The 17678-nt window shown below is 42.0% G+C and overlaps 1 protein-coding gene across 2 annotated transcripts in view; it reads right to left on the bottom strand.

The window, feature by feature from the left end:
- Window positions 1-1713: 1713 nt before the first annotated feature.
- The window catches only part of tbc1d4 (TBC1 domain family, member 4), a 128607-nt gene continuing 112642 nt past the window's right edge, over window positions 1714-17678 (bottom strand). For both annotated transcript variants that reach the window (XM_023981807.2, XM_023981806.2), the window contains 4 exons: window positions 15444-15603; window positions 10631-10800; window positions 9511-9687; window positions 1714-4106 (listed from right to left, as the gene is read on the bottom strand). In XM_023981807.2, coding sequence (XP_023837575.1) covers window positions 3867-4106; window positions 9511-9687; window positions 10631-10800; window positions 15444-15603 — 747 coding nt within the window. In that variant the 3' untranslated portion in view covers window positions 1714-3866. The remainder of the gene's footprint in view (window positions 4107-9510; window positions 9688-10630; window positions 10801-15443; window positions 15604-17678) is intronic.

The raw sequence follows: 17678 nt of genomic DNA on the forward strand, positions 1-17678 counted from the left end.
AAATCCCACTATTTCTTCAGATGAACCATCAAACAGGCAACGCATCAATACAAGACTAAGATTGAATCCTACTACACCAGTTCTGATGCTGGTCAAATGTGGTAGGGCTTGCAAACTACTACGGACTACAAAGGGAAACCCAGCCGTGAGCTGCCCAGTGACGCGAGCCTACCAGACAAACTAAATGCCTTTTATGCTCGCTTCGAGGCAAGCAACATTGAAGCATGCATGAGAGCACCAGCTGTGCTCTCTAGTCCCTGTGCAAAAGAAAGCAAAGGTAACCTGCCTCAATGACTATCGCCCCCACGTCGATAGACATGAAGTGCTTTCATGGCTGGTCATGGCTCACATCAACACCATCATCCCGGAAACCCTATACCCACTCCAACTCGCATACCGCCCCAACATATCCACAGATGACGCAATCTCAATCTCACTCAACACTGCCCTTTTCCACCTGGACAAAAAGAACATCTATGTGAGAATACTGTTCATTGACTACAGGTCAGCGTTAAACACGATATAGTGCCCACAAAACTCATCAATAAGCTAAGGACCATGGGACTAAACACCCCACTCTACAACTGGATCCAGGACTTCCTGGTGCGTGCTTAGACCCCTCTTGCACTCCCTGTTCACCCACGACTGCGTGGCCAAGCACGACTCTATAGGAAGGAGGTCAGAGACCTGGCAGTGTGGTGTCAGGACAACAACCTCTCCCTTAACGTGAGCAAGAYAAGGGAGCTGATCGTTGACTACAGGAAAAGGAGGGCCGAACATGTCCCCATTCCAATCGACGGGTGAAGCGGGTCAGTAGTTTTACGTTGCATGGTGTCCACATCACCAACAAACTATCATGGTCCAAACACACCAAGACAGTCATGAAGAGGGCACAACACCTTTCCCCCTCAGGAGACTGAAAAGATTTGGCATGGGTTCCCAGATTCTCAAAAAGTTCTACAGGTGCACCATCGAGAGCCTCCTGACCGGTGTCATCACAYCCTGGTATGGCAACTGCTCTGCATCCGACCGTAAGGCGCTACAAAGGGTAGTGYGTACGGCACAGTACATCACTGAGGTCACGCTTCCTGACATCCAGGACCTATACACTAGGAGGTGTSAGAGGAAGGCCCAAATTGTCAAAGACTCCAGCCACCCTAGTCATAGACTGTTCTCTCTGCTACCGCACGGCAAGCGGTACCGGTGCGCCAAGTCTAGGTCCAAAAGGCTCCTTAACAGCTTCTAACCCCAAGCAATAAGACTGCTGAACAAATAATCAAATGGACACCTGGACTATTTACATTGACCCCCCTTTGTTTTTACACTGCTGCTACTGCTGTTTATTATCTATGCAGTCACTTTACCCCGACCTGCATGTACAAATTACCTCGACTAACCTGTACCACCGCAYATCGACTCGGTACCAGTACCCCCTGTATATAGCCTCRTTATTGTTATTTWATTGTGCTACTTWTTTATWATTTTTTACTTTATTTAGTWAATMTTTTYTAAACAATTTTTGAACTCCATTGTTGGTTAAGGGYTCGTAAGTAAGCATTTCACGGTAAGGTCCACACCTGTTGTATTCRGCGCATGTGACAAATAATATTAGATTTGATTCATGCAGATATATTATGGACATTTTCTGAAATTACAATGCAGTTAAAAATGTATTTACAATTATTTTAAGTGAAAGCAACCACTCGAGACAGGTGAATAGAAAAAGGCAGTCAAGGTGTGATTTATTGAAGTACACGTGACATTTTTCTTTGTGAGGCCTCATTTCAACAAAAACAGGCAATCGACATGAATTAAAACACAATCGGCGTTATTCCGTAGTAGTGATTGAACTATGCGATGATGTAGGCTACCTACACAGACGCAACAGTAAGATAATGAACATTGCAAACACTCAAGCCAGCCATTAGGGCTTCCCATATATCACCCTCAATCACGGTCATAAGCTTATCTCCGATTCAGGGTAGATAAGGAAGACTGCATTCATGCTTTTATTTGGCACTTATGAGTTAACACAAGAACATGACTTTAATCTAGTTCATTCTCTGATGATCGATGATGATTGGCCAGCCTACATTTCCAATGGAGCATCTTTGTAAGACATGAATCTCTAGATAGCAAAAGGACGGATGTCTTTGTATGACCCAGAACTAGATCTCTTTTTAGCTTGTTTAACATGAAAACACAAAGCGTTGAAACACATGAAAACACAGAACATTTTGAAACAACTAAACACTGACAGTGTTGAAAAACAGCGCTGAAATAGTAACAGTGATCATTTGATTAAATMGAAGAAAAAAAACACTTGCGTGAATTATAATACACTTCTGGTTGCTAACCATTTAGCAACGAAAGCATTAAAACCTCTTTGGTTCCAAAGGCAGTACAGGAGAGTACATTAAGGCAGATAACAAAGCAACCACAACCAACACCCACCCTAAGAAAAGCACTGATATGAAAAAGAAATAAGCATTACATAAGCAATTTCCACCACCACGACTAAGAACCGTGGAATAAGTGAAGCCTGTGTCATACAGATGTAATATCTTAATTTGACCACTCTGTTGTCGCAAGGATTTTCCTGCACATCAGGAAATGCGAATTGTAATTGTGTTTCAGTTTTAAAAAGGTTTCTTAAATTGATTAGACTTGATTTATCCTAACTAAAAACGTATCAATTTATTTATATTTTTTGGTGAAATGTGGGATATGCTGCTTAATTTGAAGTAGCTATAGAAGAACATCACCATTCAGTTCTATGTGTGTTGATTGGTTGTGAAAGGGTTGTGGTAAAACCATCACCTCGATGGTTACGGGCTAGTTGATGACGAGGGACCATGTCGGATAGGCTTCGTCAACCTTTAACGTGTGTGGATCGGCTGCAGTAGCCTAATTCAAAGAATTTCCACATGGAGTGCCGTTCGTATTTGTATCAACTCTGTGAAACATAACAGTTCCTACATTGTGCACACACGATTGACAGATTGACAATCAAAAATAAACATTGTTTCAACATTTCAGAAAGCAAATAATAGAAATCATCCATATTACAAAGACCCAAATATGCTACATGTCCACTTGGTCAACTTTCAGTAATTGCTTTCGGTTCACAATACAAAAAAATGAACAGTGTAACACCGTTTGCAACAATATTCAACATTCAACTTTTTAAGATATACATTTTTTTTTTATAGCTGCAGGCAGGTCAGCGTTTAACAGTCGATATCAGACGAGAGCTTATTTCATTTTTTTATCATTCTTTTTACTTGTTCTCTCTTCTCAATCAGAATCATTGGAGAACATGACTCAGATGTGAAGGTGGGATAAAACAGTACGAAGGAAGAGAGAAAGTCCTGGAGACAGTGTGTGTGTGTGTACTGTCCTGGAACATAATGAAAAAGTGTCTGTCCCATGATGTCAGCTGTTTGTGGTGTGTGAGCAGTGACATTCAACTCAGTCTGCTCTCCAGCCTAACAGAGTGTGAAGCTTCTTTATACTCTTCTTGTTTCCTGTGTGAGCGCACACAGACACACGCACGCAGGCGCGCACACAGCACATTCAAAACAGACCACATCGCCATACTGTCAGTGTCTGTCGAAATGGCGACACATCACATAGGAACTACACCACCTGTCTTAAAACGACAACACATACAGACACAATTACAGGGCCTAAACATGTATGGCTAAACAGTTTCACAAATGTAAATAGTCCCAATAAAGTTTGGTTTTCAAATTCAGAAAATCTATTCATCCATCGTCAGAGTCCTCTCTCTATGTCAGTTTTATCCATCTACCTGTCCATTCTCCAGAGTCTCTCCCTCACCTTTGCCTTCCACTCTTCCCCCATTAGGGCTTCTTGGCGGTGGGCTTGGCCTTGCCGTTTGGCCCCTGGGCAGGCTTGACCATGTGGGTCATCTCCACGTCAGCCAGGGCGTCCTGGGGCAGGCAGGAGCGCATGCGCTCAATAGTCTTCTGGTAGGACTGGCGCTCCTGCTCCAGCGAGCGGATCATGTGCTTCATCTTTGACTCGCGTGACAGGAAATTCTCCACAGTGGCCTCCAGGCTCTGGATCTTCTGACGTGCCGCCTAGGAGAAAGAAGAGGAGAATGGATGATTTTAGACAATTAAAACATGGGATGGGTGCATAGATGGTAGTGATGGGGGAATAAATCAATAGTTACATATTGCGAAATTACTTTGGATTACATTATCTTGATACTTTGGGCTCTATTTTAACAAACCTAGCGCAATGGTAAATATATGAGCTGCCGCTAGCTGGCGGTAGCACAGAAACTCACTGCCTTCCTGAAGACAAACAATGTATACGCTTCAGTCTGGTTTTAGACCCCATCATAGCAGACTGCACTCGTGAAGGTGGTAAATTACCTTTAAATGGCGTCAGACCAAGGCTCTGCATCTGTCCTCATGCTCCTAGACATTAGTGCTGCTTTTGATACCATCGATTACCACATTCTTTTGGAGAGATTGGAAACCCAAATTGGTCTACACGGACAGGTTCTGGCCTGGTTTAGATCTTATCTGTCGGAAAGATATCAGTTTGTCTCTAAAACCCTGTAAATGTCGGTGTTCCTCAAGGTTCTGTTTTAGGACCACTATTGTTTCACTATATATTTTACCTCTTGGTGATGTCATTTGGAAACATAATGTTAACTTTCACTGCTATGCGGACGATACACAGCTGTACATTTCGATGAAACATGGTGAAGCCCTTCCCTGGAAGCCTGTGTTTCAGACATAAGGAAGTGGATGGTGGCAAATGTTTTACTTTTAAACTCGGACAAAACAGAGATGCTAGTTCTAGGTCCCAAGAAACAAAGGGATCTTCTGTTGGATCTTAATCTTGATGGTTGTACAGTCGTCTCAAATAAAACTGTGAAGGACCTCGGCGTTACTCTGGACCCTGATCTCTCTTTTGACGAACATATCAAGACTGTTTCAAGGACAGCTTTTTTCCATCTACGTAACATTGCAAAAATCAGAAACTTTCTGTACAAAAATGATGCAAAAAAATTAATACATGCTTTTGTCACTTCTAGATTAGACTACTGCAATGCTCTACTTTCCGGCAACCCGGATAAAACACTGAATAAACTTCACTTAGTGCTGAACACAGCTGCTAGAATCTTGACTAGAACCAAAATATTTGATCATATGACATCAGTGCTAGCCTCTCTTCACTGGCTTCCTGTTAAGGCGAGGGCTGATTTCAAGGTTTTACTGCTAACCTACAAAGCATTACATGTTCCTACCTATCTTTCCGATTTGGTCCTGCCGTACATACCTACACATACGCCATGGTCACAAGACGCAGGCCTCCTTACTGTCCCTAGAATTTCTAAGCAAATAGCTGGAGGCAGGGCTTTCTTCTATAGAGCTCCATTTTTATGGAATGGTCTGCCAATCCATGTGAGAGACGCAGACTCGGTCTCGACCTTTAAGTCTTTATTGAAGACTCATCTCTTCAGTAGGTCCTATGATTGAGTGTTTTTTTTTATTTCACCTTTATTTAACAATAAAGGACAATTGGCAAAATAGGTATTGTAGCCCAATGAGTGACTGATGGACCTCTTCAGCTAGCCGGGAGATGGGCCTAGCATAGGCTAGCTCCAGGCTAATTGGTGCTTGCTTCAGGACAGAGACGTTATCCAGGAGAAGCCATTTGGATAGCAGCTAGATAGCTGCGATGATCCAGGTGAAGAGGTTCAGAGCTTGCGGTAGGAATCCGGGGATATGGAGAAAAAGAAGTCCGATAAGCTCTGGGTTGAATTGCGCTGTGCAGACTGGCAGAAGTTGTCCGTGCTAAAGTGTAGTCTGGCCCAGGGGTGTGATGGTGAACGGAAAGGCACTGGAGCGACGAACCGCCCTTGCTGTCTCTGCCTGGCCGGTTCTCCTCTCTCCATTGGGATTCTCTGCCTCTAACCCTATTACAGGGGCTGAGTACCTAGCTTACTGGTGCTCTTCCATGCCGTCCCTAGGAGGGGAGCGTCACTTGAGTGGGTTGAGTCACTGACGTGGTCTTCCTGTCTGGGTTGTGCCGTGGCGGAGATCTTTGTGGACTATACTCTGCCTTGTCTCAGGATGGTAAGTTGGTGGTTAAAGATATCCCTCTAGTGGTGTGGGGGCTGTGCTTTAGCAAAGTGGGTGGGGTCATATCTTGCCTGTTTGGCCCTGTCCGGGGATATCGTAGGACGGGACCACAGTGTCTCCCGACCCCTCCTTTCTCAGCTCCCAGTATTTATGCTGCAATAGTTTGTGTCGGGGGGCTAGGATTAGTCTGTTATATCTGGATTATTTCTCCTGTCTTATCCAGTGTCCTGTGTGAATTTAAGTATGCTCCCTCTAATTCTCTCTCTCCATCTTTTTATCTCTCTCTTTCTCACTTTCTCTCAGAGGACCTGAGGCGTAGGACCATAACTCAGGACTACCTGGCCTTGATGACTTCTTGCTGTCCCCAGTCCACCTGGTCGTGCTGCTGGTCCAGTTTCAACTGTTCTGCCTGCGGCTATGAAACCCTGACCTGTTCACCGGATGTGCTACCTTGTCCCGGAACTGCTGTTTTCGACTCTCTCTCTACTGCACCTGCTGTCTAACTCTGAAAGATTGGCTATGAAAAGCCAACTGACATTACTTCTGAGGTGCTGACCTGTTGCACCCTCTACAACCACTATGATTATTATTATTATCTGACCCTGCTGGTCATCTATGAACGTTTGAGCATCTTGGCCATGTACAGTTGAAGTCGGAAGTTTACATACACTTTAGCCAAATACATTTAAACTCAGTTTTTCACAATTCCTGACATTTAATCCTAGTAAAATATCCCTGTTTTAGGTCAGTTAGGATCACCACTTTATTTTAAGAATGTGAAATGTCAGAATAATAGTAGAGAGAATGATTTATTTCAGCTTTTAATTCTTTCATCACATTCCCAGTGAGTCAGAAGTTTACATACACTCAATTCGTATTTGTTAGCATTGCCTTCAAATTGTTTAACTTTGGTCAAACGTTTCGGGTAGCCTTCCACAAGCTTCCCACAATAAGTTGGGTGAATTTTGGCCCATTCCTCCTGACAGAGCTGGTATACCTCCTTGCTCGCACATGCTTTTTCAGTTCTGCCCACAAATTTTCTATAGGATTGAGGTCAGGGCTTTGTGATGGCCACTCCAATACCTTGATTTGTTGTCCTTAAGCCATTTTACCACAACTTTGGAAGTATGCTTGGGTTCATTGTCCATTTGGAAGACCCATTTGCGACCAAGCTTTAACTTCCTGACTGATGTCTTGAGATGTTGCTTCAATATATCCACATCATTTTCCTGCCTCATGATGCCATCTATTTTGTGAAGTGCACCAGTCCCTCCTGCAGCAAAGCACCCCCACAACATGATGCTGCCACCCCCGTGCTTCACGGTTGGGATGGTGTTCTTCGGCTTGCAAGCTTCCCCCTTTTTCCACCAAACGTAACGATGGTCATTATGGCCAAACAGTTCTATTTTTGTTTCATCAGACCAGAGGACATTTCTCCAAAAAGTAAGTTATTTTTCCCCATGTGCAGTTGCAAACCATAGTCTGGCTTTTTATGGCGGTTTTGGAGCAGTGGCTTCTTCCTTGCTGAGCGGCCTTTCAGGTTATGTCGATATAGCAGCCTTTTTTTAGGATATATCAATATAGATTGATATCGATACTTTTGTACCGGTTTCCTCCAGCATCTTCACAAGGTCCTTTGCTGTTGTTCTGGGATTGATTTGCACTTTTCGCACCAAAGTAAGTTCATCTCTAGGAGACAGAAGGCGTCTCCTTCCTGAGCGGTATGATGGCTGTGTGGTCCCATGGTGTTTATACTTGCATACTATTGTTTGTACAGATGAACATGGGACCTTCGACATTTTGAAATTGCTCCCAAAGATGAACCAGATTTGTGGGGGTCTACAATTATATTTCTGAGATCTTGTCTGATTTCTTTTGATTTTCCCATGATGTCAAGCAAAGAGGCACTGAGTTTGAAGGTAGGCCTTGAAATACATCCGCAGGTACACCTCCAATTGACTCAAATTATGTCAATTAGCCTATCAGAAGCTTCTAAAGCCATGACATCATTTTCTGGAATTTTCCAAGCTGTTTAAAGGCACAGTCAACTTAGTTTATGTAAACTTCTGACCCACTGGAATTGTGATACAGTGAATTATAAGTGAAAGTCTGTGAAAGTTAAAAGTATAAGTCTGTAAACAATTGTTGGAAAAATGACTTGTGTCATGCACAAAGTAGATGTCCTCACCGACTTGCCAAAACTATAGTTTGTTAACAAGAAATTTGTGGAGTGGTTGAAAATGTAGTTTTAATGCCTCCAACCTAAGTGTATGTATATACATATACATAACATATATAATCGTGAGAACCGCAATACATATCGTATTGGCACCTAAGTTCCGTGATAATATTGTATTGTGAGGTCCCTGGCAATTCACAGCCCTAATACAGGGTGTGTCAAACTCGTGTCGAACTCATTGCACGGAGGGCGGAGAGTCTGCGGGGTTTCGCTCCACCCTTGTACTCGATTGATGAATTAAGGTCACTAATTACTAAAGGAACTCCCCTCACATGGTTGTCTAGGTCTTAATTGAAAGGAAAAAACTAAAACCTGTAGACACTCGGCCCTCCGTGGAATGAGTTTGACGCCCTTGATTTACACCATGTTTTTAGAAGAATAATGACATGGGACAATGTAGTAGGTAAATGATTGACTGAGTGGCTGTGTTGTTTGGGTGTGTGTGCATCTGGCATGTGTGTGCCTGCTTAAAAACACAGTAGAAACATTAAGACTAGTACGTTCTCTGTTTCCTGTTAACATTTACTAAGGGGTTTCACTCTCCAAATCTGTGTCAATCCTTAATCCCTGCGATTCCTCAGCTGTGACCTCATCTGCAGACAGACAGACTTTTAATGGTCTAGAGTATGGATTAAAAAGGGAGAATTTCTTGGACGGCGAATTGAGACTCATTCCTTTATCTTTCTTATACTGTGTTTGGCGTTGTGCTCTGGTGACATCTACTGGCAGACTGAAGCAGTGCATATCGACTCCAAAACATGTTCATTTCTATGTTCTGTGTGTACTGTATATACTGTGAGCGTAGTACCAGACAGCTTGCATACAAAGGGAAACAGAGGGACAACGGAGGGACATCTTAACCCATAACACTTGACAAGATAAGCATCTCTGAGGAAGGCATCTGACACACCGAAATGTAAGCCTGTCTGTTTGCCCCTACATTGAACCTCAAAGATCATTGCTGACATTTTGGGTGCTCCTCTTTCTTTTTCTGGGATATTCATAATGTAAAGAGTAGAATAGAATAGAATCTGGGGTAAGATGGCTTTTTGGACTATATTGTGTCTTATGTACTCCTGGACTGCAAAGTGAATTGCCCTGAGGAAACAATAAAGTTTGAATTGAATTGAGCCAGTTTCCCACCTGTAGTTTCTCCAGCAGATCCATGTTCTGTTTCTTCAGCTGGTTGTTGGTCTTCTCCAGTTTATCCAGGCGGTCTGAGTTGTTTGACTGGAGCACAGCATCCACCGTCTCGTCCTGCAGCACGTGGTACTCCACCTCATACGCATGTAGCTGCTTCGAGATGTCCATGTCCAACACCTGCAACCCACATAATTACAAAGTATATATACCTGGCAACCCAGAGTTGAAAAACATCAACTTCTGTGTCAAACACCTGGCAACCTCGAAGAGAAAATCAAAATCCCCCACACCTGTACAGTCAGGTAATAAGTAGAAAAAACAAGAAAAATACAAATAAAATCAGTGCTGGAGTTTACTCACGACCTTATAATAAACATTTGAACCCAGATCTGCTACTCATAAGACATAAGCACAGTCTGTGTGTACTATTAAAAAAGCAAACCAAGAGCCACAAAAAGGTCTTTACAGTCCCCCTTGGGCAGGGTGTGTGTCATGTGCTCTGTTATGGATTGTCGTCATAAAACAGAGCAGGCCCTAGTGGCTTGCCTCTTCCACAACCTCTCTCTATATTTATGGCCAAAGTCATTTTTAAGCGCTTATGTCCACAAGCACTGCACTCATCATGAGCACTCATGGGTTTGAGCTACACAATAGGGCTACATAATCAAATAGAATAGTGCTTTATTGTTCATTCGTTGAAATGAAAATGTGTCTCTTTGCTCTGCAACCCCGAGACAACACCACACAACACACACACACACACACACACACACACACACACACACACAACACACACACCACACAACACACACACACACACACACACACACACACACACACACACACACACACACAACACACACACACACACACACACACACACACACGGCATCTATGGAGTTCAGTGTTAAGTGCCTTACTCAAGGGTCCCATATAATGTAAATGTAGGGCCAGTTTCCCAGACCCAGATTAAACCTAGTCTTGGACTCCGAAGCGCTTCAATGGAGAATCTCAATTTTGTGCATCCCAAGATTACACGTGTGCGTCCCAAATGGCACCCTATTCACTATATACCACCAACAGTGAATGCTCACTTTAAATGTCTCCCCCCCATCTGTACCTTTGAGATGGTTTCCTCCATCTGGGTGTGGGTGAGGTTGGGAATTGTAGTTTTCAGGTAGTCCACGATGGTCTCGAAGCTATCACACTCCACTATCTCCCCTTCGTGACTGCTCAGTAGACACAGAGCCACCTTAAAGATCACTTCACTCCCCTGGGCGAATAGGATATCTATGACAGAACACAGAGACAAGGGCTGAATGTGTGTGTGTGTGTGTGTGAGAGAGAGAGAGAACAGAGAAGGTAGGAAAAACAGCAAACAGCTTCTCTTCTTCAATGTAATTCTGATTCAATGTGAGTGAAATAGTGTGAAGATAAGGGTGTGAAACTGACTGTAAGCCACAGGTTTACACACAATTGAGGAAGTACAGTGGCACACCTAGGACTGTGGCGGTCATGACATTTGCCAGTGATTGTCAAACAAAGAACTGCCGGTCTCACGGTAAATTACCGTTAATTAACATAAACACATTTAGCATCTCCTGGCTTCCACACACAGCCTACAAGCCACTGATGCAGAACTTTGGAACATCTACATGCAATATAGCCTACACCTGATCTGGCTATGCCATATCGCTGTGGGCTACACTAGTTCATTTAGCAGACAAGATTTGCTTAGAATTCCGTGGCATTATTTTATAGTATGAAGAACACAATTGAACAAAGCTGAATAAAATAGAAAGGATATTTTCTCCAAACAATTTGAGGGAGTGCGCACATGCGGCTATTCTGTGTTGAGCGGTTAACAAAGAAACAGGTCCTCCTATATGCTTAATTAGAGTTATTTATGCAACTTTAGTTGTGATACAAACGTTGGGCTATATGTTTAGATTTTTTATACATTCTAAGGCTGCATGATTTGAAAAAAGTTGCATGAAAGGCATAAACTCTGCTCTGCTTTGTTTCTCTCATTCACAATTTGACAAGCATTTGATAATGCCTCAAATTTCCCAGTGGCATCCCTTTTGTGGTCGTAATGCCCCCTAAAAAAGGTATGCCTTTTGGGGCCAATGGTCGTTGTGCCCTTGGGCTGATAATATTTATAATTCGCTCAGATATCTCAATTCTTATTAGCCAATGCCCTTCACATGATCGGGTCCTTCTCACAGGCTACAAGTGAAGACAGAAACTTCGGGATGCAACTGTTCGCGACGTTATCGAATTCCGAGGCGCATATTGAAGATGTTGGAAGAACTGTCCACATTTACTATTCGTCAGCCAACAAGATGAGTAGGCCTAACGAACAGCAGAGCCCCACCTGTTTAGCAAAAACAAATATATAGAGTAGCAGACAAAAGTTTGGACACACCTACTTATTCCAGGGTTTTTGTTTATTTTTACTATTTTCTACATTGTAGAATAATAGTGAAGACATCAAAACTATGAAATAACACATATGGAATCATGTAGTAGCCAAAAAAGTGTTAGACAAATCATAATATATTTTATATTTGAGATTCTTCAAAGTATCCACCCTTTTCTTTGACGACAGCTTTGCATGATTCCATATGTGTTATTTCATAGTTTGTTCTGACTGTTCTGACTTGATGGTCCACATGTAGCCTATAGCCTGTTTTAGAGAAATGTAATTATTGAATATTGTAAGAGCTTTCAATGTCTGCTTATGTGCCCCCTTTATTTATCCTATGGTTCTGACTTGGTGTACAGGGAGAATACTGTAAGAACAGCCCATGTTCTGAATTCTGTCTGAACAAATAGTTATATTGAGTACGTCCGTCCTAGCTCGCTCATTGTCTTAATCAAAATTACGGATTGCCTCTCATCTGCTCGTCGTTCTCTTATGCCATAGTTTGTATATCTCAATTGTCAGTAGAAAGCACATTTGTTTAAGCAAGTCAGCCATATCAGCTATGTTTTTTTTTAAATGGCAGTAAATGAGGCTGAATGAACTGTTTCGCTGCCAGACAAGGCTCCGCTGATTGCCAAGTGTAGCAGTGGTAAGGATTCACTCCATGGTGCTGAAAAGAAAGCTCTGCTGTTGGGCCAGCTTTATGTAGGCCCTACCAGTTTGTGGGCACCGTTTGTTACCGTTATAGCGCAATTAATGTATCGTTTAGTGTTGTGCTATGTAATGGCTTTGCTGGCATGCCTCATAAATCAATTTTTTTTGTTTGCCCCACCAAGACTTACATGATAAAATCACTCCTGTATCCCCATTAGTACAAAAGTTGACCTATTCTATGCGAGATAGAAATATTCCAAAAATAGTCTGGGACAGTTCTGGGATGCGATAGATCCCAAATGAATACAACCACTACTTTTTTTTTTATAGCAATGTGACTGACTCAACAGATCAGAACGTTTAGCTTAAAATGTTAATAAACTATTAGGCAATTTTTTCACATTATAAGCACAGCAATGCGCACACTGCAGTAAGTTACAAGTGCGAATGTTCCAAAATGCAACCAATTAATCAGGAAAACACCCTTCTCAAAAGTGACCACAAATGTGATAATGCATGCAATGCTTTAATTATAAAGGTGTATTTTTATGGTGAAAATAATCTTCCACAAACTTAAAACTCACACGCTGCATATGCCAATTATGCTCTATTACCGGTTGTAAAGTGGATTAATTTGCTTCATTTTATGAAGTTATTTGGCCACTTTAGTTGTGATACAAAGCTTATCAAAACATTTAGGCTAGGCTACATGAGGTGTGCGACTATGATATGAAGTCAAAAACAAAAGAGGCATACGCTGTTTCTTGCCTTACTAGCTGTGCTTCATTCGGTGATAATATATAATTCACAAGTGACAGGCTAATATGGTCACCCATTAGACTATTCTTGATTTAATCTGGTCTTTACATGTACTTAATAATGTGTGTGTGAAATTTGTTTTGATTTAGAATGGACCATTATCATCCACCTGTCTAGAAAGTGCATTCGGAAAGTATTCAGACCCCTTGACTTTTCCATATTTTGTTACGTTACAGCCTTATCAATCTACACACAATACCCCTTAATGACACAACGAAAACAGGTTTTTTTAAATGTTTGCAAGTTTATTACAAATAAAAAACAGAAATACCTTAGTTATTTGAGTATTCAGACCCTTTGCTATGAGACTCGAAATTGAGCTCAGTTGCATCCCGTTTCCATTGATCATCCTTGAGAATTTTTTTAATCAACTTGATTGGAATCAGCCTGTGGTGAATTCAATTGATTGGTAAGGCACACACCTGTTTATATAAGGTCCCACAGTTGACAGAGCAACCAAGCCATGAGGTCGAAGGAATTGTACGTAGAGCTTTGAGACAGGATTGTGTCAAGTCACAGATCTGGGGAAGGGTACCAACAAATATCTGCAGCATTGAAGGTCCCCAAGAACACAGAGGCCTCCATCATTATTAAATGGAAAAAGTTTGGAACCGCCAAGACTCTTCCTAGAGCTGGCCGCCTGGCCAAACTGAGCAATCAGGGGAGAAGGGCCTTGGTCAGGAAGGTGTCCAAGAACCAGATAGTCACTTTGACAGAGCTCCAAAGGAGATGATCGTGGACTTCAGGAAACAGCAGAGGGAGCACCCCCCTATCCACATCGACGGGACAGTAGTGGAGAGGGTAGAAAGTTAAGTTCCTCAGCGTACACATCACGGACAAACTGAAATGGTCCAACCACACAGACAGCGTGGTGAAGAAGGCGCAGCCTGGCACCATCCCTACGGTGAAGCATGATGATGGCAACATCATCCTGTGGGGATGTTTTTCAGGTGCAGGGACTGGGAGACTAGTCAGGAAGTTTCACCTTCCAACAGGACAACGACCCTAAGCACACAGCCAAGACAATGCAGGAGTGACTGAATGCCATTGAGTGGCCCAGCCAGAGCCCAGACTTGAACCCGATCCAACATCTTTGGAGAGACCTGAAAATAGCTGTGCAGCGACGTTCTCCATCCAACCTGACAGAGCTTGAGAGGATCTGCAGAGAATAGGAGAAACTCCCCAAATACAGGAATGCCAAGCTTGTAGAGTCATACCCAAGAAGACTTGAGGCTGTGATCGCTGACAAAGGTGCTTCAACAAAGTAAAGGCTCTGAATACTTACGTAAATGTGATATTTCATAAATTTGCACAAATAAAAAAAACTGTCATTATGGTGTATTGTGTGTAGATTGATGCAAAAATAAGATTGAATACATTTTAGAATAAGGTTGTAACCTAACAAAACGTGGAAGAAATCATGGGGTCTGAATACTTTCCAAATGCAATGTAAACAGCGAATGGAGGACGCTTTTCCCTGTGGTTTGTTTTCATGCTAGCCAGGTAGGCTATACTCCTGTTGTAAATATAACATTCTTAATATTAGGAACGTTGAGAAATAAATATAGAAGACCTAGCCTATAGAAAGCTGATGGGATCCTCCAATTTTTAATAGAGGACGAAACTCTTGTTTTCTCACGCAATTGTATAGCCTATAGAAATGTTGCACAACATGAGCTCTCATGAAGTGTTTGATTCAATTTTCGATTCACATTTGCATTGATGTCAGAGTGATTAGAGGGACAATAGAGTGCTGAGTACCAGGCAGTTAGCAAGTTTGGTAGGCCATCAGCAGCATCAGAGCTTGGAGAAGCCTAATTACCGTGACTAAGCGGTCACGTGGAATTTGACTGCCGTCATGACTCGTGACCGCCGGTGTGGCAGTAATGAGTTTACCGTAACAGCCCTAGGCACACCTGGGACATTCAAAAATATCCACATACAAATGTTCAGTGGCTATGTGTGACAAGGTCTGTCGAGAAAAACATCAATGAATCCGCACATACTTCCTACTGTATAATCAGTTGCTTACCAAATATCCGTGCGACGAATCCGAGTGGGAACTGGGAGGCAAAGAGTGTGAGGAACCATGGGGCTGCGTAGAGGCTGGGGCAGATCTCGTGTTCCTCCAGGTGGTTGTACAGCTCCCTGTGGTAGTCGTGCAGCAGCCTGGACAACTGGTACATCTGAATCTGAAATATACACACACACAGACACACAGATCAGTACATATCTGTGGTAGACATGCGGCAGATACAGCTGTAAAACAGGTACATCTGGCTATGCAGGGGCCACAATCAGATCAGACTATCAACATTTTCATTCAACATGTACCCAAGAGAGCCAGAGGCTGTGTCCGAAATCTGTCTTGCCTACTACTTACTAAAACTACATACTGTGTACTAATCACACTACACACCGTTTAGTAAAAATGAATGCAGTAAGCAACAAACATCAACGTACCAGGCTCATCCATACTGAGAATGCACAATTACATTATTTCCTGCCATTCATCCATTTTGGTACAGCACGTCACCTTATGTGATTATTAGCTGTTGTCAAACACACATGGGTCTAGAAAAACTCTACTCTTCCTCAATAGTGTGCAGAAAATACTACTAGATAAAAAGCTGAAATGAGTATGAAACCCTGGCATTTAAACCCTGCACAATTTCCAAAATGTCATATACTTCCACACTTTCTATTAGCGCACACCAAAAATGCCTACTATTTAGAATACGGGTGTTTGTACACGGCCATACTGACCAGGATTACATGCACCTCAATATCCCGTTATTATTTGGGATACTCAAGTATTCTGTTTGAGTTGGGGAAGAAGGTAGTCTAGCGGTTAGAGTGTTGGGCCAGTAACTGGAACATTGCTAGATTGAATCCTCGTGCCCACTAGGTGAAAAATCTGTTGATAGGCACTTAAACCCTAATTGCTCCAGAGTTGCCATCAATAATAGTTGACCCCTGGCTGTGACCCCGTTCTGTCTCAGGGGGAGTGGGATAAGCAAAAAAACACATTTCCATTTCACACCACACTATTTGACCTTTGTCAAATTGAACGTCATATCCCGTTTACAATAAGCTCGTATCCTGGTTTTGAGAAACCTGAATAAGATGCTTGTGATATGCTGATCTGGATAACGTGGCATGTTAACATCTTATCCCGTTTACTGTTGTTGTTTTTTTTGCAGTCTGCACAGGCTCAGATTGCATAGTATCACCTTTGAAATTCAGATGGGAACAGAAAATAGTTGGAATAGTTATTCAAGTCTGGACACTGACCGCAGCAATACATCTAGCTAATTATAATATTAACTCCTGCAGAAAGAAGTGATTAATGCAGTAAAATTATAGAACAAATGTACATTTTGTCTCTGGAAGAAGAGTGGAGAAGTATGATTTATTTCTTTCATCTTGAGAATATTCATGCATAGTGACCATGTTGTGTAGCCTAAACTGGCTCCCCCCCGCAACATAAAAGCTGACAGTATTTCACTTTCAACCACATAGTATTTCAGTTCATCTTGGATGCATATTCTATCAGAAACATGTTTGATAAATTTTCAGAGCTTTTCAACAAAAATGATGTTCTGTAATTTGGAAATTTTGCACGGAAAATATCCCCGGTCCCTAAACGTCTTTGCTTCATGAGAGAAGCAGAAATGCAAGAGAAAGCTTTACTGATGGCAAGTAGATTGTCATAAATCGATAGAATCACCGCATCATCAACATTCTGATGAGCAAGGCTTTATTTAGCTTTATTTAGTATTATACAGCATCAAGTAATGACAGAAGAGAAGCTGCGTGTACTGTATCTAATTATAGACAAGTTAAAGCTGCAATGAGTAACTTTTTGGGCGAACCGACCAAATTCACATAGAAATTTGAGTTATACAGTAGATCTGTCATTCTAATTCAAAGCAAGTCTAAGAAGCGGTAGATCTGTTCTATGTGTGCTAATTTTAGCTTCTTCCCGTTCTTAAGTAAAATTTTTGCATCTTTCATGTTTGGTTTTGAATACCAGCTTCAAACAGCTGAAAATACAATATTTTTGGTTATGGAAAACATATTTCACAGCGGTTTAGATGGTACAATTATTCTCTACACTACACTTGCTTGTTTTGCCACCTAAACTGACTAAACCGAACTATTAGAATTTTAGCAACCAGGAAATGGCGAAGCGATTTCTGCATAGTACATCTATAACTAACAAATAGCCTACCCAATGTCAAAAATGCTAATTAGAAAAATATCT

The sequence above is a fragment of the Salvelinus sp. IW2-2015 genome, linkage group LG36, assembly GCF_002910315.2.
Source record: "Salvelinus sp. IW2-2015 linkage group LG36, ASM291031v2, whole genome shotgun sequence".
Lineage (NCBI taxonomy): Eukaryota > Metazoa > Chordata > Actinopteri > Salmoniformes > Salmonidae > Salvelinus > Salvelinus sp. IW2-2015.